The 26,644-nt window shown below is 34.7% G+C and overlaps 2 protein-coding genes across 4 annotated transcripts; both read right to left on the bottom strand.

Annotated features, from left to right (window-relative positions):
* Positions 1-478: 478 nt before the first annotated feature.
* On the bottom strand, positions 479-6,055 carry LOC115982687 (DNA excision repair protein ERCC-1). 3 transcript variants are annotated; one of them, XM_031105360.1, is made up of 9 exons: positions 5,715-6,054; positions 4,187-4,316; positions 2,768-2,871; positions 2,440-2,539; positions 2,223-2,299; positions 1,939-2,038; positions 1,726-1,797; positions 1,530-1,598; positions 479-1,356 (listed from the first exon to the last, which is right to left on the bottom strand). In XM_031105360.1, the coding sequence occupies exons 1-9, from the start codon at positions 6,002-6,004 to the stop codon at positions 1,054-1,056; spliced, it is 1,245 nt and encodes a 414-aa protein (XP_030961220.1). In that variant the 5' UTR covers positions 6,005-6,054; the 3' UTR covers positions 479-1,053. The 3 variants fall into 3 exon arrangements, with proteins under 3 accessions (XP_030961220.1, XP_030961222.1, XP_030961223.1); XM_031105362.1 differs by having other exon boundaries at positions 1,249-1,376; positions 1,510-1,598; positions 5,715-6,055; XM_031105363.1 differs by having other exon boundaries at positions 1,286-1,376; positions 5,715-6,055.
* A 7,105-nt stretch (positions 6,056-13,160) lies between these two features.
* Positions 13,161-14,569, bottom strand: LOC115978741 (E3 ubiquitin-protein ligase ATL6-like). The gene has a single exon (XM_031100599.1). It carries the CDS (start codon positions 14,506-14,508, stop codon positions 13,351-13,353), a length of 1,158 nt encoding a protein of 385 aa, XP_030956459.1. The 5' UTR covers positions 14,509-14,569; the 3' UTR covers positions 13,161-13,350.
* Positions 14,570-26,644: the final 12,075 nt, after the last annotated feature.

Raw genomic sequence — 26,644 nt, 5'->3', positions numbered from 1 at the left:
TCTAATAAATCTGTTTCCTTTTATTAGAAACTTTTTAACAAATGCTTGATGATAAAATGTTATCACTGCATGTCTCATGTGCTTCACAGTCCTCATCATTGATCTCACCATGCATAAATAGACTAAAATGCCTTGGCCAGTTTCAGACTGTAATATCTGATTACAGCTTCCTTCTATTCCTTATCTATATTCTCTTATTCTTAATATCGGGGCCACTTCCTGACCGGGATTTGTCTCCTGCAAAATTTCATCATCTCCCACCATCTAGTTATATCAACTTACAATCATCATGACTTTGATGGGATCCTCAGTTTTTCCCAGACCAGTTAACCAATTTTAACATACTAACACTGCATGCATCGAGAATAATGCAAACATGGTAACCCTGCAAGCATCAATAAAAGGGATCCCACATTGGCATTTTATGCTGTGAGGCGTCAAACTCCACACTAATAATAAGATAAAGACTGCAGGCATGGTGATTTAACTCCAATCTAGTTCGATGTACATCAGATTCTGAAGCAATGTAGCGAACCTACTTTACAAGTTCATCAAGAATGAAACATTATTTCTGGGAGTCTGTCAAGCTTCTATAAATCATACCACATAGTTCATCATACAAATAGAATTCAATATAACAAATTTCTTATGAGCCACTCAAGGGCATTATAGTGCTCTTTCTTTTTTGGCAACCTTTGAAGAGACTGCCCATTTTCATTGCAGAAGATGATAGTTAGCACTACAGAAATTTGCTTCAAGGTGTGTGTCTATATACATACCAATACATAATGACTTTCAGATTTTATATCTTGTGTTGACCACCAGTTGAACAAAATTTGGTGATTCCGATCTTTTATACCGCCTCATATAGGAGAGCATTAGAGTAAGTGTGCCTCACTAATGCAATTGCAGCTCTGCCACAATCAGTTTTCTTCCCAGTGCGCCATAATAAGGGAAAATATCAATTATTTCCCCTCTACCCAGCCCTCCTGCTTGTGGTTACCTTGAGATCTGGAAAGGTATATCCACTTGGAGCAACTTCCCAAGGAGTTCTTATTTTTCAGCTTCTGATTCGACACTAGCCCTTGTTTCTCCTTTCTTCTCCCCTGCCATCTTTGCATTCTTTTGACCAACTTTATCAGCATACTTGGCAAAAGCAGCAGACAGGGCAGATTTAACTGTCAATTCAGGCTCATTCTTCTTGTTGCTTGCATCTTCTGTGGCCTTCTCCTTTCCTTTCTCTTCACTCACTGAGACAGGTTCAATATTGTTCTGGACAGGAGTTTCAGGAACAGCAGGGCGGCTGGCAACAACACGCTTGAATGGCTCATGAAAAGTGTCATACAAGCGTTTTACCTGATGAACAGAGTAGATTCCTTTTGTTTCACACCATCAATTCCTTTACTTAAAGGTATTCAAAATTTTAAAAATGCCTCTAGCTTATATATGCAATCAACTGAATAACATCACACAAGAAACAAGAACCTATTATAGTATGACTTGACTCACTTTAAACAATGGAAAAGTACCTTGCGCTCTCCTATTCCAGGGCATCGAGCTAGATCTTCCATTGATGCATCCATGATATGAGAAAGGGACTGCATTAACATGACAATCAGCATATCAATATTTACACCAAAAATAGTAACCAAAAAAATAAGAAGAAGAAGAAAGAAAGAAAGAAAACTCCTAATGGAAAGATCCAGGTACAAAGCAGCGTCATACCCCGAATGTAGTACCAAGGGTGACTACATCAGTCTTGTTAACATGTCGAACCGTTGTAAGAGCATGAGTTAGCTACATTTAAAAAGAATTAGGTTCAGTTCAATTAACTCATAGTGCTAAACTGAACAAATGCACCCTAGATATTTCAAATTTAAGCAAATTAATATAAAAAAATAAATTGATTCTAAACCAATGAGAACCAAAATATAATACCCGTGATAGATAGTCTGTATCCATTTGGCCTTGAATAATGTCTGCTGGCTTGTTTTCATATACTTTTATAGTCTCCAAGTAGCGACCACATTCCTCCAAGCTATAACAGAAAGTAGCCAAAAGGATAGGTAGTCAAGGAGTCATACTTAGGTTAGAGCCATAGAAAATCTGAAAAAGATGATTTTGTTACTGGTAATAAGAACAGAACCAGGCTCCAATACACTTGAATAGATGTCTTTAGCATATTACATATGGTTGTCATCTGTATTTAAAGAGGAAATTACCTCCAAGCACATAATAGGGTACAGTCATGAAGCAGAGCTGTTTTAGTAACTTCAAGTAAAGGCTTAGCTACATCTTCCTGAAACCAATGGAAAGGAAAAATGTAAACTCGCCCATTTATATTAACAACAAAACTTCTAATTTATATGTCCACATGGATCATTAAAAAACTTGGATAAGAAAAAGTTATATTACAGACAAGAAAGCAGGGTGGCTTACCACATCGACATGACATAGAACAATACGAAGCTTGAAATTCTTTTGCAGTTCTCTGATTCGGTAATATAGGTAGTCTGGGTGCAGCAGATGATACCGAAGACTGCATCAATTGGTAAACTTAATACACATTGATGCAAAAGGATGGATTTTTAAAATTCATATAATAAAATGATTAAATAGAAATGACAAGCTAGGCCACTCTATATATCAAAGCCATGCCGAATATTTTTGTGAACTAAGGTTCTAACAGAAGAAGTCCCTCAATAAAGCACCAAGTTATCACCTTACAAACATAGAAAATGATATATATAGGTGCAAGTGTTCAAACCTCAGATAGAGAGCACATGAGCTTTGACCAAGTAAGTAGTCACAAACAATATCTGCAAAAGCCCACCTCACATTCCTGATATGTTTGAGCAAGGGGTTTCCCTTCTGAAAAAGGAGAGAGGACTTTCACATTCAGGCTAAGTAAAAGTAACAGACAACTCTGTAATTGGTATTAAGCAGTTCTGCTGAGAACAAACATTTTTTTGGACCAAAAAGTTCAGTAAGAAGATGTCATAAAAATTTAGATATTCCAACACTTACCCTCAAGCTTTTAAGGAAAATAAGATAGATTTCACAGTATTGAAGAGAGTAAATGTAACGAACTAAGGAAAAGTGCTGGCCACTAGTCTAGTCACAGTTGAGGTTCTTTGTAGTTAAAGCCCAGATTGAGCTAGTATATACCCAACTTGGGACTCAACACATACCCTCACAACACACTCTCAACTAATTCAATTCAATATTCAATGAATCTAAGGTATCACAGTAATTACATCACAAATATTCCAAATTTTTTAATGTACGATAGTATCACTGCTGCCTTTCCCTCTCCTTCTAAGTTTGTCCCACTTCCTACTGAACTATGACATAACTTATGCAACTACAAAAAGTTAAACAGCTTTGACCAACAATTTTCATTCCACCCTTGGTTAATTGATTTTCCGACCGTTTTTCTACACTTATTATGCTGGGGGTACAAATAGAATAGAACTTCAAGATCCGGTTGTTGATAGAAGTTATTTTCTCCAACCTAGTTTAGGGAAAATCTACTTTTATATGTAAAAAATAAGAGAATAGTTTTTTCCTAAATGAATAACTATGTAGCAGAGTGATATGAGCTATACTTCATAGTTTGGGCAAAATTTATGAACAATTCCTTAGGGGAAATACATTAGGTCTCCCCATTAAATTCAAACACATGGTTGCATTGACCAATGAAACACAAAAAGTGTCATTTTTTCAAGGACAATTAAATACAATGCAGCTATTTGTTTGAATTTAATTGGAGAACCTAATATATTGCACCTATGGAACTGTACCTAGTTTTACCCTTATAATTTATACTAACTAATATTGATCAATACAGTCATACCAAATCTTCTTCTTACCATTTTGCACTATTAACACATACTTCTATCATAATAAGGAACAAATGCTAAGATCAATATTATATCAACAAATGAGATGTGGCATCCAAAAAATCTGGGAAAGTAATTATAAAGGTGCATGTATTATTGTATTGTCTTGTGAACAAATCCATCACTTCCAACAGAAACCTTACAATACATCTACCATTACCAACAAATGCTTGAAGTTCAAGTTAATGAACAGTTGCTGTAGTGACAACATCATCTACAACAGGCTCGGCAGCTATGATGCATATCAAATGCTTAAAAACAAAGAATGCCCCAAATAGCCTTACCTGTCTGTGGCTCACAAGAATTGCATTGCGACTCTGTGTGGCAAGTGAAGTTGACAACGGTGATGAAGTAGCAGGAGCAGCAGCAGAAGCCGGTGATGTAGAGGATGGTGGATGAGATTGACCAATTTGTCTAAAACAAACAACAGACCACATATAACATCTCAATTTCAAGCCCCAAAGAAACAACAAACCACAGAACGCATCCAAAAATCAAACAAAAGCATAGAAACAAACTTCCTCACCCCAAGATCAACCACTTTGAAACTGAGAACAACAACAAATAGGAAAAAAAAAAAAAAAAACTTATGAGTGTTCTAGTTTTAGGTTCTTATTGATTGTCAGAATTAAAAAATTTAACCTGCTAATGCCAACAAGAAGGCCACTAAAAGATTCAATGCTAAACGGTTGTCTTAGCTTCATCATCTAAAGTTCTTTGTTTCCTCAGGTACAAATCAACAAAAACATTATAAACAGAACCTAACATTCCTCGAAAGTCAAGACTAAACCCTAATTCTACCTTTGCTCCCTGAGAATAACGCACGCAATGAAATAAAATTTCTTTTCTTTTTTTGGTCCTTAAACCTTTTTTTTTATAGGTAAGAATAATTTTATTGAAACAAAACTACCTTGTGAAAATAGTCATGAAGTAGCCTAAAGAATTACAAATGGAGAACTATCTACATGTAAATCAAATCTATAAAAGAATTAATAGAGTCACTATTTGTGAGACCTGGCACAAAAGACCACTCATAATTTACTCAACTATTTGGTACCTGAGTAAAAAAAAAAAAAGCTCTTTCACCACAAACACATTGACTAAATTACATATTGCATAATTTACTCAAACTTTCCTCTCTTAAAAACAAAAGCCAAGAGAATAGGCAAAAGTTTTGTCACAAAACTTAGTTACAATTCCTTAGGTGTTGAGCTGTACATTAGGTTCCCTGATTAAATTCAAATGCATGGTTGCATTGACCAATAAAGCACAAACATTGTTATCTTTTCCAATGACAATTAAATTCAATACAGCTGTGTTTAAATTAATTGGAAAACCTAACATATTGAAGCTAAGGAACAGTTACTAAGTTTTACCCCAATAGAATCCTCAAGCCCCCAGATTTCCTTTCCCTCCATTCTCAAATCCACCAAAAGCAAGAAAACGATCACAAAACCTCCCCATAGTCACTTTCCACCAAACCAAACAATAACCCAACATTTTCCCAGAAACTAACTTTCGTCCAATATAACCCAAATGGGTACCTCAATTCTAAATTCTAGAACCATAGAAATCTCCCAGAAACCAAACTTCCTCCAGAAAAAACAATAACCCAATTTCCCCAAACAAATAACAACAAAGTACTCTTATAGACAAACAAAAAAGATAACAGTTTTGAATAAAACAGGCAAATGGGTAACTCGAGAATAAAATATACCACCATAAAATCTCCTAAAAAACCCAACTTTGCACCAAAACAAACAGAAACAACACCACCAATGAATTTAGAATTGAAAAGGGCCAAATGGGTACCTGGAAACAGTGCCATTCAAGGCCTGTGAGGACTGTGAAGAGGAAGTGGTATTGGAGGGTGGTGGTTGTGGTGGTGGGGTGTAGAACTCAGAGGATTTGATGAAAGAGAAGGCTTGAGAAAAGGACTTGGAGGGGTTGAAGAGAGAAGGTGGGGTTGACTTTGACTGTGAGCTCTCAATAACTTCCTGGTAAGATGGTATCTTTATCACTGTTGAGGAAGAGGAGCTCTTGTTCCTCTTGTGCTGGTTTTGCTGTGAGTTTTGTTGACCTTCCGCTTCCTCATTCTCCATTTTTTTTTTCTTTTCCGTTTCTCAGACTGTTGCAGAGAGACACAACGAGTGGTAGTGTTTATCAGACTTGGGCTGGGCCTCTCGATGGGGATGATTTCAATTCTTACAGAAATCCAACCCATTACGTTTGGATTGTATAGTACCCACTTCATCTGTTGCAGCACTTCCTAAAATTCTCAATCCAACCAAACTTGGGTTGGGCTGGGTTCGGTCGGTGTATTGTGTTGCATTGTTTCATCTCTTGTAAAGAAATTTAGACTTTCATCGGCTATTTAAGCTTTTCTTAATAATATATTATTACAATTTATAATATACCTAAATATTTATATTCCAAAATTTTGAATTTATCAAAACTAATTCTCAAAAACTAGAATGAATCAAAATAAAATATGAAAACAAGAGTTATAAAATAAACTTATGTGCGTATAGTGGGTCAGGTTAGGTTAGATGGGTTAAAAGAACTATCAACCTGAACTCGACCCAACTTGAAACTCAAAATAAAATTGCAACCCAACCCGACTCACCAACCTATAAAAACCAACTCAAGGTGTCAATTTGGGTTGAATTGGGTCGGTTTCGTTGGGTTGGTGGGTTAGATGCATGCTCCTATTCTAAACTTTTCAAGTTGAAAGTGTTTGACTTAATAAATGTCTATTTATAAAGTTTTTTTTTTAAATTTTATTTTTACTACATCTTTCCACAAAGCACTGTTGTTACAATAGAAATACATAGGTTCAAATTCTATTTACACCAAAAATTAGTTGGTGTTTTAACCTAATAAAAAAGAATTATTATTATGAAGTAGACAATATAGTTTCAACCTTCAAATCATATCATACTCATCAGATTATCAAAAATAAATAATTTCTTATGTTGCAAATATTGACTCACTTAACATTTTTGGTGACATAAAGTTTTAAATTGTTACACAAATAATTATTTGCCAACCTCTCACTCTTTTTCTTTTCATTACACCAAAATAAGTCTATTACATCAAATGTTAATACAACAAAATTAGTATAGTGGTATTAGACATAATATCAATCTACAAATTAAAATCTGTTGTAATAGTAACTTAAAAGTAGAGGCTTTAATACAAAATTGTATTAAGAAATTTTTTTTTGCTATAACTTTAATTGAAGAAATTATTGTAATAACTTAATACTAATTATTTTGCAATCTATTACAATGGAAATTTCTAAGTGGCAACTTATTACAGCAAATGTATATGTGTGTGTGTGTGTGTGTAATAAGCTTAAATAATTGGTATCAAGTTATTATAACAATTTCTTCAATTTATGTCATTGCAAAAAAAATTCTTAATGCAATTTAGTATTCATGCCATTATTGTAACTAAAAATTATAAGTTATTGTAACTAATTATTAATAAAGTAATAATTTATCATTTTTAACTTTTAAGTTATTATTGCAACGACTTTAGTTTGTAGTTGTGACATTATGTCTAATACTATTATACTAATTTTGTTATATTAACACTTGATGTAATATACTTAATTATTTTGGTGTAGTGATTTCCCGGTATGTTTTTTCCTGTTTTGCATTGTGATTGTGGGAGGCTTTTAGAGAGGCAATGGACGGTTTAACTACAATACGTATAATACTATATTATGAGAGAAACAGTTGAGCATAAGTTTTGGCAAAAAGTGGCAGAAATCAAGTAGATAAAATAAGAGAACATACTCACTGTCCCTCTTTTGTACAGCTAATTATGTTGCTAGATATTATGGGTTGGGGTAACAGTAGAGAATGACCCTCTTTTGTTAAACAACCCAATAATGTAATATATTTTGTATAAACTCTTTTCTTATTGTCTAATAAAAAAAAGTTCTTTGTGTAAATGATTTTTTTTTTTTTTTTTTTAAGCTGTACTTCTTTCATCACTTTTGGAAATTTCTAAACTTTTTCTGGTTGAAAAATCTTAGATTTAATAAGGGTGTGTTTGGTAGCAATTTTTTTAAAACTGTTCTAAAACACTAAATTTTTTTCCAAGATTGGGAAAACATTTGTTTCTTGCTATTTTTAGAATAAAAATTATATTTGACATGATATAACTCAAAGTCTCAAAACCCATTTTGAGAAAATAAAAGACAATTCCCTCAAAAAATAAAATAAAATAAAATGAAAGGCAAAAAAATTGTTGCTAACCAAAAATTATTTTATTTGAAAACGTATAATTTTTAAGAGCTGAATAGGTAAAACAAATTCCATATATTTCCAAAAACATCTCATAGGCAACGCATCCAAATTGAAGTTTTAACTTTTAACCACAAATCATCACCAAAATAAAATCCATGTTACAACTTATGTAATCGTGTTGCTCATTTGGCTGAGCTGCTAAAGAGGATGAAGAGGTGTTAATCTTGTTGGAAGAATGTCTCTCCTTTTTCCATTCAATTGTTGAAAATGATATTTTTTGAATAAAAACTCTTTATCTTTTTTTTTTTTTTTTAATATTAAAAAACAAAACCTTCTAAGCATTTATATTTCAATAATGTATAGTTTTATTGCCAGGCCTTCACCTTGGACTAGATTAAGGTTTTGGATGTGTCAAAATTTAGAATAGGCCTGGGCCAGAAGTTCTTCCAGAACAGAACAGAAGTTCGGTTTGCATGCTATTGCCTATAGGTTGGTCATGTTTTGGTTTAGGTTGGCTATAATGTCCCAGTCACAATCAATTTATTTTTCAATTATGGTGATTGAAAAAAAAAAAATTTTGAATTTCCTTATTTTCCCCTCATCAACAGCAAAGATTAAATTCTAATTCTCACTTACCTTTTGTAGGGGAAACTGAATGTCATATTTTGTTTACTAAAAAATTGTCTTAGCTTCCAAACTTTACAGAAAATTATTTGAGTTCAAGTAGTCCCACAAAAACTATCTTTTTGCCACCAATCTCATGGGTATTTTAAAGGTTTCATGGGTATTTTGCTTATTTTAGAGATTTTGAGGATATATTGGTCATTTTACTAGTTTTTTAGCATATTTGGTGATTTTATAAAAATCGGCTTTGGGTAGGGTATGAATATCTGTGGATAAACAAACTGGATAACAATTGGGTAAGGTAATCAGATATCCATGGATAAATTAATTGGGTCAGGTATATATGGGTATACCCTACCCATGGTCATCCTTAATTATTTGTAAACAATAGGTGATGAACACTTATTTCGTCACCAAAAATACCTCCATCTTAATATTGGATGATGAATTTGGAATTTCGTCACCTTCAGTTAGTCTTTGGTTAAACAATAGGTGACGAAAATTTACACCTACATCCTAATATTGGGTGACGAATTTAGAATTTTGTCACCTCTAGTAAGTCTTTGGTGACATGAATATTTCGTCACCCTAGGTTTGCCTTTTTTTATGACCTATAGTGACGAAATAAATATTTCGTCACCAATTGGTACATCTTTGCTGACGAAATATTGATTTCGTCACCAATTTTAAAATTTTTATAATATTTGATGACAAATTCTTCTTTTCCTCACTAAATGTTATCATTTGGAGATGAAATTGTTTACTTTTACTAGATTTCGTCACCATAGCCTGCTTTTGTTGTAGTAAAACATTGAACATGTGATTCTCCAAAAAAAAAAAAAAAAAAAAACACATTAAACATGTGAAACATCATAGTGAAATGCATTTTTGTGTTGCTTGTATGAACTTAACCAAATAGTGATTAATCTTTAGACATCTCAATCAATTTTTTTCAGATAACATAAACAATTTCAAGGATTTAGAACATGTGAGAAGTTGGGGGAACTTGAAGTAAAAGAAGGAGTGACTTTATTTGTTTTTTTGGCAGACTTTATCTAGGGTGCTGAGAATCTGGGATCACGAGCATGTAGCATTGCAAGTCATAGACTACATTAGCAGCCATCTCAACCATAATGACATTAAATGAGTAGGTAAAAGTGCAGCATCAGCATTTTGGGTCAAACTTAGGTTCGATGTCCAGTAGTACTGGATCTATTGAGACGATGATATGTGTTCATTTTTAGACACGTGTCACCATCTGACTGAGTCTAGTGTATTAGATGCATTGGACCTAAACCAAGTCCTAACATTTTTTATGAGCCACTTGGAGTGAGTCTAGGTATATATAGGCTTGAAAAGTTTGACTAACGTAACACCATGAATTCTCGTTTCACATGATACTTAGTAGAAGTTGAGTGATTAAAATAATGACGCTTAAATAAATGTGCAATGATAACCACATCAAAATCTCGGTATTACACGTGGTATTACTCATTAGGTTACGTGGCGTGGGTTAACGAGTTCACGCCAAAAAATCCCTTTTTACTGTAAAAAGAAAAAAAAGACTAACCAGCCTTTGTAGAACCTAACACACAAAACTAAGTATCCATAGACTATGGTGTGTGTCTGAAAGAATGGCCATGAATTAATTTAACATAAATTTCCCGCAAGTGGTGGAACCGTGGAACATTGAAGTTGATGGAATACAGAGAGATGGTATTAGATTCCACGAACACTCGCAAAGTTCACATGCAATGCAACTGACCAAGCTATTTCATTTCACTGGTAAACTCCAAAACACCCCCAAATAATGAACCATTTTTTTTTTCATTGTGCAACTCCTTTCCTCATGAGGAAATTACTAAGCAATAGGTTGATTTCAAGAAATGCCAAACAATTAGCACTGAAAATGAAATGTTATCCAAAAACTCAAACCTTATTATATCATTAGGGAAACAGTCAAAATTGACCGGCCTTAGCCCTTTCCATGAATTTGACACGAATCTTCGTAAAAAATTAACTATAACAACTTGTTTGTTGGCCCCTTCCAATGCAGGAAACTAATTGTTTTTATTCTGTCCACGTTAAAATATTTTGTTTGCTGGCTCTTAACATGTAAAAACAATTACATAACAACAAAATAAATGAAAAAAAAAAGAAAAAGATTTAGAAAGATTTCTGTAAAAGAGTCCAAATATAGGACAAGTCACAGCTGCCAGTGTTTACAAACGCGTGTTGCACCCAAGTGGTATCGTGTAGGATTGTAGTATTGTATACTGGATACAACTTTTCTCGGTCTATAAAAATGAAAGTTTTGTATTTTGTACACTGGATGGATGTTTTTTTTTTTTTTTTTAAATTTATGAGTATAGGATTAATTGTAAGTTAAGTTATGTAGCCAATGCAGCCTAAAATGCTAATGTATAACAAACGCACACAATAATTTATGTATCCAAAGAAAGTGGAGTTTGCAATGGACACAACATAACATGTGATGTGAGAAGTCTCTTTATTTTAGGGCAGGATTGCAACAAAAGATAATGAATTATAGAGGGTTGATAGTTAAAACCTATTCAGATACTGCTACGCCCATTAAAATTTGATAACAGCCAAGACCTGGGACCATAATCACCATCTCCAATAGCCTTGGACAGTTGGAACACACCTTACATATGGCGGTGATCAACATCGACCTACCTATCATTGACAGTTGAGCTTAAAATATTTTAAGGGAAAAAAAATTAGTCGAATGTCCTAAAGCGTTTGTTAATAAATTATTTTTTTAAAAAAATTATTAAAAAAAAAGAGAATTGATTTTTTGACAACATTTTTTATTTCTCATAAAAGTTATATCAAAATTTTTATAAAATAATTCACTAAAAAATGTCTTAAAAGCACTCATTAACTGTACTACTACCTCCATCTCACTTTGTTTGTCCTCTATTCTATTTTGAGATGTCTCAAAATATTGTCCTATTTCTAAAAATAAAAGTCATTAATTTACTAATGTTCCTATTATATTCTTATTTTATTAATAATTCAATTTTTTGATAAATTTATTTAAGAATTTGAAAACTTATACAATTTTAAAAGATAAACAAGATAATAAATTATATTATCTTACAAAGTTTAATTTTTTAAACAAGATAAATAAAATAAGACGGAGAGTGTAACATTTTAAACACGGCACGCAAAGTCGTGTGTTTCAACTTTCATTCATTTGACAGAATAATTGGTTGCAATTGATGAATAATCGGACAAGGACTAAAGAATTCAAGATCTAACTTTGCTTTGGAGTTGGAGATAGCACTTATATTGTATTCTTGCTTTTTCACCGAAGTCAAAGAAAGAGGCTGGGATTTATTGCCATAAGTGCAAGCCAGTGCTAAAGAGAAAAGAAACTGTAAAGGCAAAAGGAATTAAAGCTGTTCGAACTTAAAAGCCTGATGTATCATATATGTACTTCCCAACTTGCAAATTGGGTAACGTTAGTTATGACTTATAACTCTAGTTCCAAGTTGAAGACCAAGAGAGATAACCATTGGGCTTTACACAAAGTTTGAGTAACAAAAGGGTGCAACGACGTGAAAATCAATTTTAGCGTTTACAAATGGCATTCCCATATGGTTGCCCTTGCGGTCAATTAAGGCAATTGACCCATCATTGAAGCAAGGAAAACGTCACCATAGCATGAGAACAACGTCCTTATCGGTCTAAACTAAATTCCATTAACAAGTCTAAAGGAGTTTACCTAATTAAAAAGAATCAATGAAACGAATAAAGAAGTAAAAAAAGTGTATCTCATTAGGGGAATTTTCACAAAAACCAAGAGGCACATAAATGATTCGTGTATGAGATTCATTAATGTTGCCGTAACCATTTCGTATTTGGCAATTTCCATAAGCTGCCAAACAAAAAACTTTAAATCACATCATTTAATTAAGGAAGTAGTCAAAAAGAAAAGAGGAAATTGCAATTTCTCTTCCCTCAATTATTATTTTTATAGATCAACAACATTGAACTCCAACATGCTTTTTTTTTTTTTTGTTTTTTTCTCGGGATGAGTAGAGTAAGTAATAACAACATTTTTTTCGACAGCCCCATCTACCATAAGCATAAGTTGTCCTCAATGGTAGTTATTATAACTTGTTGACAAAAATGTACATGGCCAGAAAAATAATGCATTGGCAACCAAAAAAAGCATAGTCAAGTTGTATTTGTTTCCACAACTTAGGTAGGCTTAGCACCAACCAGTGCAGAACTCAAAACAGCTATCTACCTTATCCATCTTTCCTTTTTTTTCTTTTTTTTATGACACAATTTTTGCCAATGTATTAGAAAAATCAAAGTTTAACATAGACAGAATCCTAGCATCTTGATCAAATTGACTTTTAATGTCAGGATTGTTATGTTCATCTTACATACAAAAAAATAGTACATTTATATATTTTACAAATTGAGACCAAGTAATGACATAAAATTTAAAAAAATACCCAAAAAATAAAAGAAAAATAAATAAATAAAACAAAATATACTAAATCTATGTTGAAGAATCAAAATTGGCCTTAAACCGGGGGTCGAGCCGAGTCACTTACAAACCCCACTGGTCTAACTGGTTGGGCCGAAGTTCCTTCACCACTATTTGTTGCCACTCTTGGTGACCTCAATGATGATGCCCTCACTAAGAATGGTGGTGCCATGGTAAACACCCAGCGGTCCGACTTAACCATCGGGTCCAATTTCTCGAGCCGCCTATAACTCTTCCCTCGATTACTCTCCTCTCCACCATTTCGATACCCTAGCCTCGAACTCCCTTCCCTCGGCAACAAAACCATGCTCGTGGCCCGGTTCAACTGCCGGTTCATTACTTGCTTCCTCACTTCGACCGGAAGCCGTAGAGTGAACCGGTCCGTGTTCTCACCCGGTTGGACCAGGGAGTGTCCGGTCGAGTGGGACCGCGGGAATAACAACTTCCGCACACGGTTGGATCGAGATCCACCGCCACGTGTACGGTTCCTCTTCAAAGTTTGATTCACATTTAAAACCTCCAACATTTCATCCTTTTCTTTCTCTCTCTCTCCCTCTCCCACTTCCTCAACTTCCGCCTCTCTGTTGTGCACAGACTCCAAACCGTCGTCGTATTGCCCCTCGAGGTCCAACTCGGGCGGGTCCAGCTCGACGAGCCGGTGAACCGACTCGCCCGGTTCGGGAACGAGATTAGCCCGACAAACCGGGCAAGTAGTGTGCGAAGCCAGCCACGCGTCGATGCACTCGGGGTGGAACACGTGGTCGCATTTCGGAATCAAGCGCAGCCTCTCGTCGTCCTCGAACTCGTTCAGACACACCGCGCACTCCAACGCGCCCTTCCCGATCTTGAGCCCCTTGACGGCGGAGTAGACCAAGGTCGGGAACGTCTCGATGACCGCCGCGTCGAGCCCACGCGCCGCGGCAGCGCGTCGGGAGAGGCCTCTCATTCGGACGCTGTTGGAGCTGGACGAGGCCTGAGAGCAGTGGCGGACGTAGATCGAGAAAAAGCCCATGAAGAAAAGAGCGGCGATCAGCACCACCACGATTATCGCCATCGACGGGCTGAACTTCGCGTACTGGTACTGAGAGTCTGGGCCGGGCTGGGCCGCGGCCCATTTGATCATCACCTCCGGACATATATAAAGAATTCCGATCAGAGTCCAGATCGGACGGTTGGGATTGGAGCTGAAGAGCATTGTTTTTTGTTTCTGGGTTTAGTAAATGTAATGTGTGAGAGAGTGAAAATTTGTGAGAGAGAGAAAGGTTTATATATGAAAGAGAGAGAGAGAGGAAGCGTGGGAATCAAGAGAAGTGGTGTGGGGTCCAATGAGGAAATTTCTTTGGCTTTTCCCGAGCGAGTTGGGTCGGAGAGACTGACGTTGGTGTTGGGTCATGGATGACCGACACGTGGATAGGTTTTGTTTGGTTTTTTTAACGAAGGTTCCGAAGAAAATTGACTCTTTGAATTATTAGTGAAAAAAACTCATTAAATGGGTTGGTGGTGGTGTACGATGCATTAATTTTTGACTTTTTGTTAGTTTATTTGTAATAACGTAGATGGCTGATATTAAAATAGTAATAATTTGTGGATTGGAGTTACTTCGATGGATAAAGTCTTTAACAGTTATATAAAAGGTTTGAGATTTAATTTTTGTCTATACAAAAAATTGATTGGTGTTTTGTTTTGATGATAAAAAATTAATAATTTTATTACTTGTTTTAAAAAATATTATTTAATTATTATTATCGAAAAAGAAAGTATATTAGAATGTATACTTGCATTTAATGTATCAAAAAGTCAAGTGAAACAACTACTATACACAGTTCTAAAACTTGTTTAAGCGATAAGTTATGAGTATCAAATTAATTATTTTTACATGAACTCATTACTAGCATGAACTTTTATTCTTAAAGATTAAATTATGTAATGATGTAGTGTAAAACTCATGTTTGACCCCTTCAATCTCAACATGTCATATTATATTATTACATATTTAAGAATAAGTATAATTACACCTAATCAATTCTAATATCTATATTTAAATCCAATCAAATTAGGAGTTTATTGAGATGTTATTAGGTGTGGTAAGATGTATTGAATTTTAAGTAAAATGTTGGTGTGACAATATATTATTAGATGTTTTAAAACATAAGTTTTACCGTCCGTCCTTACCAAATTTAGACTCTTATTCTTAACCCTTGGATTTTTTTTTCCTCCATATACCTTTTATGCATACAAAATATTTAGACAAACATATATTAATAACTAGTATCTTATTTAAGAAAAATTTAAAATTTAAGTTTTTTTTTTTGAACTTTAAAATTATATACAAAACATGAATTTAGAATAAAAAATAAACAATATTCAATTATCAGGATATTTGGTATGCATATTAAGAATATATAGGGAACAAATAATACAATGGTAAGATTTTTAAATTATTAATCAAATAAAAACTTATTAATTAGCGTAAAATTAAAGTAGAAAAAAGATATAGAAAAAAAGAAAGAAAGGACATAAGGGCTTTTGATTTTTTAATGTACTCTCTTCCAGCTAGGCCTATATGGATATTGGGGAAATCTTGAATACAGCCCCCGCCGGTAAGACTCCAACCAGATCGTTTGAATTTTAAGTGAAGATGTTTTAGTCCAGTCAACATATTATTACAAAGATTATTTTTATATTTGACTGTTCACATTTTTAGACTTTGTTATGTTATTATGTATATCTTTTAGTGTCGTAAGAACAAATTCATAAAATATTTTGTTCAATTTTATTCGGTAAAGCGCCTTCCTCTCTCTTTCTTTATTTCTTTGGTCTTTTTTGTTCATTTAGCTGTACAACTTTGAATTTTTTTTTTCTCAAAAAGGAGAGAGGGAGTCTGAATACAGCAATGTTCTTTCAAAAGCCTAAAAATCAACTGAACTTACACCATTAATATCTGAAAATAGGCATCTTTCTTTTAATAAACTCTTTTTTTTCCTTAAACTTTAGTGGGATTATTCAAAGGAGAAACTTGGCAAAAGATTGGGGTATAATAACATGAGTCATGTTAACGATACTTTTAGAATAATTGTTAATAAACTATTTTTAAAAAGTTTTGATACTACTTTTATATGAATATAAAAAATTTAGAATTTTTTTTAATAAAAAATTTCTAAAAATATTATTTAAATCAATGCCCTTCGGGGCATTCATTAACTTTTTCCTAATATTATTTAAAATATTATTTATCACCGCACACCTTTGAAGCGATAGTTACTCCACAAGTATAAGTGTTTGTGGAGTATAGGGATGATGACTGAAATTCAAGTCTCCAGGAAGTAACTTCATACAAATATACACTTATATCTTGTATAAAAAAAAAAAAAAAAATCCCTAATAACATAGACTTAATTTCAAAAGTAATTTTGTAGGCTCTAGAGTAGGTTTTAGTTAATACATTAAAGTTTTAGATGTCTTTTTAAATGCATTTTGCATAAATTTTTTTCCTCTATATTTTTTTTTTTATACTTATTTTACTTGGCCAATGATTTGGATAGAAGGCATCAGGCATGGCAGTGTACTACAATCTTTTAAAACATGCCAACATCTTTTCGTTAATGGCATGGATTTCAGACTTTTAGTTAGCTAAATTAGAAATGTTTTTTATTGTTGGATAAAATATTTTGGATTTAATTCATGTTTATACTAAAATGTTCATTAGTGTTTTAGTTGAATGATAAAGAACAATTATCATGAGTAGACATTATAAATTAAAATTATTTCTTAAAAAAGAAGAAGAAGTAATAATACAATATTATTTTATGATTTGTGAACAAGTATATGTGTTAAATATCCCTTAATTTGTGTAACAAAAGTAGTTATGCTTATCTGTAATAATAGGAATGTGAAGTTGGAAATCTTGATTTTCTCCTTTTGAAAGAGAGAGTATAATTAATGAGGGGTTGCTGTGATTTGTCCAGAAAGCTGGCATGTGAAATGAATTGGATACTCTTCTAGAAGGATATAAAGAAATTGACAAGTGTGGCGGCTGTAGGCTTTGGACTTTCTGTACAGCCAAATTCAAACAAAGACTTCCAAATGCGTTCAAGGACCACCACTACTTTTATTATACTGAAAATAATAATAATAATAATTAAGAGTTGCCTTTTTTGTAATACTTAATTTTACTGTCTTTTTTAATAGGCCCGAGCTGCCTTTTTTTATTATATCTTTTTTTTTTTTTTTTTTTTTTTCTAATCTTATTATATCTTTCTTGTTATTATAGTTGTGGGGACACGATTTTTAACGACCCAAGGATGACGTTGGGCTCGTGTGCAAAGGGCCCGAACAATATGATTTGTAGAGAGTGGGTTTGGAAAGGCCTGACCTTGGACGTCAGACGGCGGTTTATTCGTGATTTACATAGAAGCCCATACGGAGGTGGGTTTGGCCTGTATAACTAAGCCTTACATGGATATGGTTTGAAAGGTTTGTCTCCTCGGACTTAGTCCGAGGAGCCTCTCATTCTCGCCCCCCCTCACCTTATGGGGTCTCTCCCCCCTTTTATACTAGTATTTCCTTCCCGTTCTTCATCAACGTGTCAGTTTCTCCTTGTTTTGGGCAATTACTCGTCCTATCAATCTTCACGTCAGAGTGGTTGGGAAAAACTGGATAGCATGGTATGAGGTATGGGCTTGTCAGGTGCTGGGCTCCACGTTATGGTGTTGGCAGCTTTCTTGCTTGTACTGCTCTTGTACTGAGTTTGTCCTTTTCTTCAGGCATTTTGTGAGGTGTTGAGTGCGAGATCGTCCTCGGCTATATTCTTGGGCCATTAAAGGGTTCTCATCAGACCTTCTCGGCAGGATGGCTCCTCGGCTTGGGCTTTGGGCCCTTAATGTGAAGTGGGTCAGGATTTCAAATTTCAGGCCCCACAATAGCCCCTCGAAATCCTGCTTCCCGACTTTTCAGTTGGGGAGGAGGGTTTTGGTGATGCTGAGCCCACCTCGTGACTTGTTCAAGTTCCATGCCTTACTGCTGCTGGTGTTCTTCCATTTGCATGGGAGATGTGCCTAATTAAGAGGCATTACTTTATTCTTCATCCGTGCAGTGTCCTTTGATGTTTCAGTACTCGAGGCACGCCTTCACGAGGACCTTTAAATCTTGGGACGGCGGATAGTGTTGGAAATTGTGCCGGAGCTGCATTGTCTGCAGCGTTTCTTGGGAATCTGCTCAAATTAAATTGAATGACACTTCCTTACCCTTTATATAAGTAGGATAGGTGGTTATTCTCCTGGCACACAAACCTTTTGACTCTCTTCAAAATTATAACCCTTCGTCCTTAACCAGTTCCCGCCTCCAGTGCCGTCTTCCCTTAGTGCAATATGTCTGAGGCTTGGGTAGAGATGAAGGAACTTCACCCGCCACAGAGGCACCGGACCCTTCCAAGACTTAAGGTGATGTGGTCTGGGCAGGGGAGGCACAGATTTAAGGTATCCTCCCGCTGGGATATGGTGGGAAAGGTACCCCCACCTCTTTCAGTCAAAATCCGAAGCAGGTTCTGGTCATATCAGATTTTTTGTGTGTCAGAAGAAAGGTTTTCCGCCATCAGCACCGTCTGCTATACCGCAGGCATGGTTCCGTGGGGGCCCATCAAATTCCGGTGGCCTGCACCTTTTCTTCAACGGTGCTGGCCCCAAGTTGGGTTCTCTGCACCTCTTCTTCGGCGGTGCTAACTTCGGGTTGGGCTCCCGGCACCTTTTCTTCAACTGTGCCGGCCGCAGGTTGGGTTCCCTGCACCTTTTCTTCAGCGGCGCCAACCCGGAGTCGGGCTCTCTACACCTTTTCTTCAACGGTGCAAGTCCCAAGTTGGGCTCTTTTACTGCCAGAGTTGAAGGCATGTAAAAGTATTGCGGAATGGATCCCTTAGACGAAATTTTGAAGTGGCAGCGCGTCTCTCCCCGGCACCTATTCTTCGGCTTTTTCTTAATTCCCTTGTATTTTCTCTTTTGTTTTATGTAGTTAGTTTCAGTATGAGCTTATTTGAGCTTTTTCGATGTACACTGTACCGTTTCTTTGTCTTAATAAAAGATGAATTTATTTCTTTTTAAATATTTTTCCTTTCTGTAACAATTATTTTGTGCATGGGTGTGTTACATGTGTGCTTTCCTTCGATGATACTTAGAGCAGGAAACCTTGAAACAGAAACCTACTAATTCTAGTTTACCGACATTAACAAGAAAAATAATGATAATTTCCAGTGAATTAAAACTCATAAAACTAACCGGGATAATGGCTGAGTGCTTCGTAAGGCATGCAAGGCGATCGTCCGAGAACGATAAAACTCTAAGTAATTCGTCCGAGAGGGTAGCTGAGCAGTGAGGGGCTTCGACTGCGTGTTTTTGGCAACATATTGCCTTATATTGCATCAATCCTCTAGGTATTGAGGATCCGAGGATAGACAGGGGAATTCTTCTCGGATAGATTCTAAGGTCAATATAACGTCCAAGTCATGCCCAAACCCCATGTTGTTTCTTCTAAGTACTTGGTTTCTCCACAGGCTTGAGTCCGAGGACCATGCAAGACCTTGGTTCTGTTCAAAACTTATAGTTTTTCTTCTGTACTTGGTTTCCCCATAGGCTTGAGTCCGAGGACCATGCAAGGCCTTGGTTCTGTCCAAAACTTATAGTTTTTCTTCTGTACTTGGTTTCCCATAGGCTTGAGTCCGAGGACCATGCAAGGCCTTGGTTCTGTCCAAAACTTATGATTTTTCTTTTTTGTACTTGGTTTCCCCATAGGCTTGAGTCCGAGGACCATGCAAGGCCTTGGTTCTGTCCAAAACTTATGATTTTTCTTTTTTGTACTTGTTTTCCCCATAGGCTTGAGTCCAAGGACCATGCAAGGCCTTGGTTCTGTCCAAAACTTATGATTTCTTTGTACTTGGTTTCCTCATAGGCTTGAGTCCGAGGACCATGCAAGGCCTTGGTTCTGTCCAAAACTTATGATTTTTCTTTTTTGTACTTGGTTTCCCCATAGGCTTGAGTCCGAGGACCATGCAAGGCCTTGGTTCTGTCCAAAACTTATGATTTTTCTTTTTTATACTTGGTTTCCCCATAGGCTTGAGTCCGAGGACCATGCAAGGCCTTGGTTATGTCCAAAACTTATGATTTTTCTTCTGTACTTGGTTTCCCCATAGGCTTGAGTCCGAGGACCATGCAAGGCCTTGGTTCTGTCCAAAACTTATGATTTTAAGTAGTTTTTCCTCTATATTTATTTTCATTTTTTTTTGAAGGTTAGCCCCTAGACCCGGGCGGGGAGAGTTATCTTGAGGCCGGAAGCCCTTAGGGCTGTCCGTACCGGGCAGGGAGAGTTATCTTGAGGCCGGAAGCCCCTAGGGCTGTCCGTACCATTGGCACTGCAAGGCGTAGCCCCTAGCTGAAGTTTATGTTGGAGTAACAACTGCATGTCGCTGGAGATGGAGGAAACTTCACGAACTTCTGCCTGATAGGGGCTTGACTCCACTGCCATCTGCGCCAACGCGCAAGCCTTCCCACAGACGGCGCCAATTGTGGGGACACGATTTTTAACGACCCAAGGATGACGTTGGGCTCGTGTGCAAAGGGCCCGAACAATATGATTTGTAGAGAGTGAGTTTGGAAAGGCCTGACCTTGGACGTCAGACGGCGGTTTATTCGTGATTTACATGGAAGCCCATACGGAGGTGGGTTTGGCCTGTATAACTAAGCCTTACATGGATATGGTTTGAAAGGTTTGTCTCCTCGGACTAAGTCCGAGGAGCCTCTCATTCTCACCCCCCCTCACCTTATGGGGTCTCTCCCCCCTTTTATACTAGTATTTCCTTCCCGTTCTTCATCTACGTGTCAGTTTCTCCTTGTTTGGGGCAATTACTCGTCCTATCAATTTTCACGTCAGAGTGGTTGGGAAAAGCTGGATAGCATGGTATGAAGTATGGGCTTGTCAGGTGCTGGGCTCCACGTTATGGTGTTGGCAGCTTTCTTGCTTGTACTGCTCTTGTACTGAGTTTGTCCTTTTCTTCAGGCATTTTGTGAGGTGTTGAGTGCGAGATCGTCCTCGGCTATATTCTTGGGCCATTAAAGGGTTCTCATCAGACCTTCTCGGCAGGATGGCTCCTCGGTTTGGGCTTTGGGCCCTTAATGTGAAGTGGGCCAGGATTTCAAATTTCAGGCCCCTCAATAGTATTATCGTCATATATATTGGAAGCGACCAGTTATGTTATATAATCTTGTGAGTTGGATTTTATATATGTGTGTATATATATATATATATATTCATTTTGACTTTGAAAATTCATATATAATTAAGAGATGAATTATGAAAGGTTTGTGTCCTATCAAATTTAATAGAGTTATTTTGCTCCCAAAAAAAAAAAAAAAAAGATAGAACCTATCATTTTTTTTTTTCAAATTTGACAGCAAAATGTTTACAGATTGAACGTGTACTGTTTGAATAAGTGTACAAATTATAAAAGTGGACAGTTTTTTAAAATTTTCTTAATTTTTTTTTTAAGTTAGTATAAAGTAAAGTGAATTATATTATATCTTATATTTGAAGCTTTTTTTTTTTTTTTTAATTTTTATATATAGTTACAATAGAACAAGAATTTGAATCCTAGATGTTATAAACATATTAGAAGTGTCAATCAATTAAGTTATATTTAAACATGGTTAAACATCTCTTATATATATATAAAATCTCTTTAATCTTCAGTAAATCAGTAATCTAAATTGTTATAAAAAATCCACAAATACGAAGAAATCTGCTGATATCCTATCAAACTTCTTAGGACATCATCTTATCATATATAGTTTATCCCTATAACTAATCGTTCTATTTATTTATTGTTTTTGGGCATCTTCGGCACCAAAGGAGCCAAGATTTTAAACTGATCAAATAGTTTATTCTTTTGCTAGGAAATAAAAATCTTCATGAGCCACCCAAATTTTTTTCCTAGAATAGTGTTTTGAAATTTTTCTTAGCATAATGTCATTTTCAAATTATTTTATCAATGTACGTAGTTTTTGTTTTTTAGAAGAAAATGTACGTAATTAGAAAAACACAAACATCACGCTCACGTACGCATGCAAGACTTTTTTTTTTTTTTTTCCAACTTTTTGGGCTGTTCGACTTCTAATAAGAAAAAAGCAACAAACATTTAAACGGCAGTCATTAATTAATTTCAAAATTTCATCGAACTTCCTTTTTTTTTTTGGTTGAAAAATACAGTATTCCAGGAAAAAATTTGATTGGAAAATACAGTACTTTAAATTAATGCTGAATAAACAGTAATATTTTAATGTATAATTTCCAACATAGTATTCTAAGTTATAAAATATAAGTTAATGCAATAATATATACAAGGATAAGATCGGGTAGATGATATCATATCAAATTATGTCTTAAAAGATTCTCAACCAAAAAAGAAAGTCTTAAAATTTGAGATTTTTAGATATATATAAAGAAAAGTAAGGTGCCTAATACAATTTTATATAGTTATTATTAGTAATAGTCTCCAAAAATTAAATGGTGATGATGGCAACTACGGCCAAAAGTCTAGCTATAGACTCTATTCTATTATAAAGACTAAAGAGACAAGAAAAATAGAAAAATAATGAGAGGATAAAGGAGACTTGATTTGGATGAAGGCTTTTCCAAACTTCGTTCTGCATGTTTTTGGTATTGTGGAAAAGCTCGTGCATCATACTATGCATATAAACATAAGAGTGACACACGTGGTGATGAGGGAAGATTTCATTAAATAAATCTTATAATTGATGTGCCAATTTTTAAATACAAAAAATATATATATACAGTTCAAGAATTTATTATTATATTGTTGATGTAGAGACAAATGCCTCATCTTGTGCTCTTGTGCATTAGGCCTATTGGGATGTGGACTCGTGGTAAGTGTTTGATACAGGTCCAATGCATATAGGAGTAGAAGAGCCAAGTTGATTCCATTATTGTGGTACCAATCAGGTTAACAATTACGTCAATTATGAATATTTTGTAAAAATTACTAAAATTTTTAGTATTTTTCAAAAAAAAAAAACAAAAAAAAAACAAGGTGGCAATGAATTACTAAACTTTAAAGGAAAGGAAAAAGGAAAAGAAAACACTAATGGAATAATTATGAGTTTTATTACTGCTAGCCAAAAATTTTAAAAATAAAAATAAAAACTAATATTTATCAAATAAATTTCTCCTTCCCTCGCCAATTACAATTTTATTTTTCTCTCATATTTTTTTAGTGAATTTAATTTATGTATTTCTTGTTGATATATTAATTTTGTTACCATACATATAGTCAATTATATTATTATCTCTTTTATGTGTCAAAATTCATTCCTTCAAGAAAGAAAGTTTTCTTATTTTATTAATGTATTTTAAGTTCAAAAGAAGACAAAAGACAAGAAAAAAAAATGAAGAAAATTAAGAAAAAGAACTTTATTGTTACCTTATAGAAAAAAGCTAATAGGACCTCTCTGTTAAATAATTTATTCTCCATTAAAATTTGTTTAATAAGAAATAAAATTTTGGTGTAATTAAATAGTAACATAAACTTACATAAGTTGTATTTAGTTTCTATTTAACTATTTGAAAACTTTCATTCTTAAGTGGAATTTCGACTTTGAAAAGAAATTGGAACACGGTGTATTCAAGCAGAAATTCCTTTACAAATAAACAAAATATAATGAAAATGTTACTATTTTGTGGGTTTTCTTATAATATCAAAATATCACTCAATATATATATGAATAGCTTTTTATATATCAAGTACTACATATATGTTTGAGTGTATGTGCAAACTGAATACATGTGTATATAAATTTTGCAAATTGGAATCAAATTGCGGGACTTGACCACTGGTCCATGGTACCTTCTAGGTTAATATGAAACTTCAAACCATGTTTTCGAAGAATAGAACTCTATTGTCCAACCAACTTATCTAATAGTTGACATTTGAAACATACTATATGAAATGATGAATCACAAATTGACTCCTGAAGTTTCCCTAAAAATAGTCTTTGAGTTCAAGGTCCCAATCCTACAGAATGAACACATTTAAATGAATGGAAATGTCAATCTTTGACAATTTTTACTTGAGTTAATGCATGTCCGTACACTTGGTTGTTATAGACTATTGAAAAAAAAAAAATTTTTTGGGTGACTGACAGAATAAAGAGAGTTTATCATTTCAAGTTTATAATAAGTTTATTATGAAATAGAAATCATCAAGATTCCTATGCATAAAATTTTGCATTTTCTGCTCGATATTTATAATTTTATAAACCAGATAATATTCTTTCTCCTAGGGGTTGAAGTTTGAACCACATTAAATGTATGCACATTACTTATTTAGAATGAAGGGCGGCATTAGCATAGGTGGGAATAAAGTTAGCTTCCAGAAAGCAAGAGTGCTGTATGAAATCTGCGAGTTGACGAGGTCTAATGAAATATATTGCTGTTATATTTATTGGGTGTGAGAACTTCCACCTGGTTGAACGGGGTTTGAGTCAACGACTTTGATAGAAGGACGTTGTTGGGTTATTGACCAACTGTAGTAGGCCTAGACCCTTCTTTGCTGGGTGTGTTATTTGAAATATGTTATTTGAAACATGGTACCAACTATCAAACATATTTTTTGTATTATGAGTATTTTAAACACGTGTTTTTACAACACTTTTTAAACCATAGCTTTCATATCATTTTGAACAACAATACTTAAACACCACGGTGGAACGGGTTCTATACATTCATACTAAAGTTTTGCATTGCCAACCTCCAACAGTCAAACTATACATTCATACACCACGGTGGGCCCATTGAGGTCATGTTGGTAGCAAATGTAAGTAACTTCAAGGGCCCAAAGTGGATGCTTGTTACAAAATTATAACTTTTAGGGGGTAGAATAATTGGTAAATTTTCTTAAACCAGTGAAGGCTACTGATAATTTGCTACCAGGTCATTCGACTAGGTGAAATAAACTATTTGGTATATTAGGGAGTTGTTATATTGCTAATATTCAAATCTGCCTTACGTTTTCCTTATGATGCAATGATTTGGGCCTCAAGAATCCAGATACATTGTTACATCATCCATGGGCCACTTAGGAGGAGCTGAGACTTGAGACACTGAAATGAAAGGGGCCTAAATCCCATATAAATCTCAAGTTATCAGTCCACGGAATACAAGAGCACAAAATGGGCTTTAGCTGCAAATTGAGGTGGGATTATGAACTTTGATTTTTAATTAAGCCCATAAATGACTTTACAGTATTTGGCCCATAATAACAGTAATATACTTGTCTTCCATTTACAACACTTCAACCCAGGTTCCATGTATTTCAGCCATTGAATGCTTCTGCGTATTGCAAACCATGAAACTTTGGCCCATTTTATAAACCTACATTTTACACAAATCTTGGAGCTGGGCTGAAGTGTTTTGTATATATTACTAGTCCAATGTTCTGGAGAAAAAATAAAGGACTTAGTTTTTTAGTTTCATGGGTCCAGTAACTTCAAGCCCAACCAAGTATCAGAGCTCAGCATATAGCCCACGGGTTTGCTTAACTTTGTTTGTAAAATGAAATGAGCACAGCCCAGCAGTTAAATTGATAAAGTTAAGATGAATAAATGAATATACAAAGAAAGATGAATATATATATATATATATATAAATGAATAATTTTATTTAAAAATAATAGTGTCTCCTATTAATGAAAAATTGAGGGAGAGTTGTTTGAGATAATTTGGTAATGTTTGAAAGGAGAGTTTGATTAATACACTAGTAGGAAAAATTGATTTGATTTAAGTGGATGGAACAAAAAATAGGTAGAAGAATATTTAAACAAATAACATTAATATAAGTAATTAAAAAAAATATTAATTAAGATTGTAATAAAGGGAGTGATTTTAGATAAAATAAAATAGCGGAAAATTGGAGAAAATTTGTTAGAGGTCAAGACTCCAATTCGTTCGCAGGCTAAGGGAAACGTCTTCTTCTTTTTTTTTTTTGGGGGTGATCATACTAAAGTTTTGCATTGCCATATTCTGGCTTTATTTGGATGTCTAGCCTCTGAGGGCATTGTTATTATTTGACATATCACAAACCTCATCTATATTCTATGATCTTTTCTAAGTGCTTCGATGCTAGGCTTTAACTTAACCAACTGGCTAAAGTCCAAAAATAGTGACTCAATGAGGTTACGTTGATAGAAAAGTTAATCTTATACGTCCGACATATAAGACTCATGTGAGACTGACATGTGAGTCTCACAGTTATGAAATTCACATGTCAGTCTCACATGA

Source organism: Quercus lobata, chromosome 3, assembly GCF_001633185.2.
Source record: "Quercus lobata isolate SW786 chromosome 3, ValleyOak3.0 Primary Assembly, whole genome shotgun sequence".
NCBI classification, from domain to species: Eukaryota; Viridiplantae; Streptophyta; class Magnoliopsida; order Fagales; family Fagaceae; genus Quercus; species Quercus lobata.
Note: the sequence above shows the minus strand (reverse complement) of the source record. Positions and strands in the feature narration are given on the sequence as shown.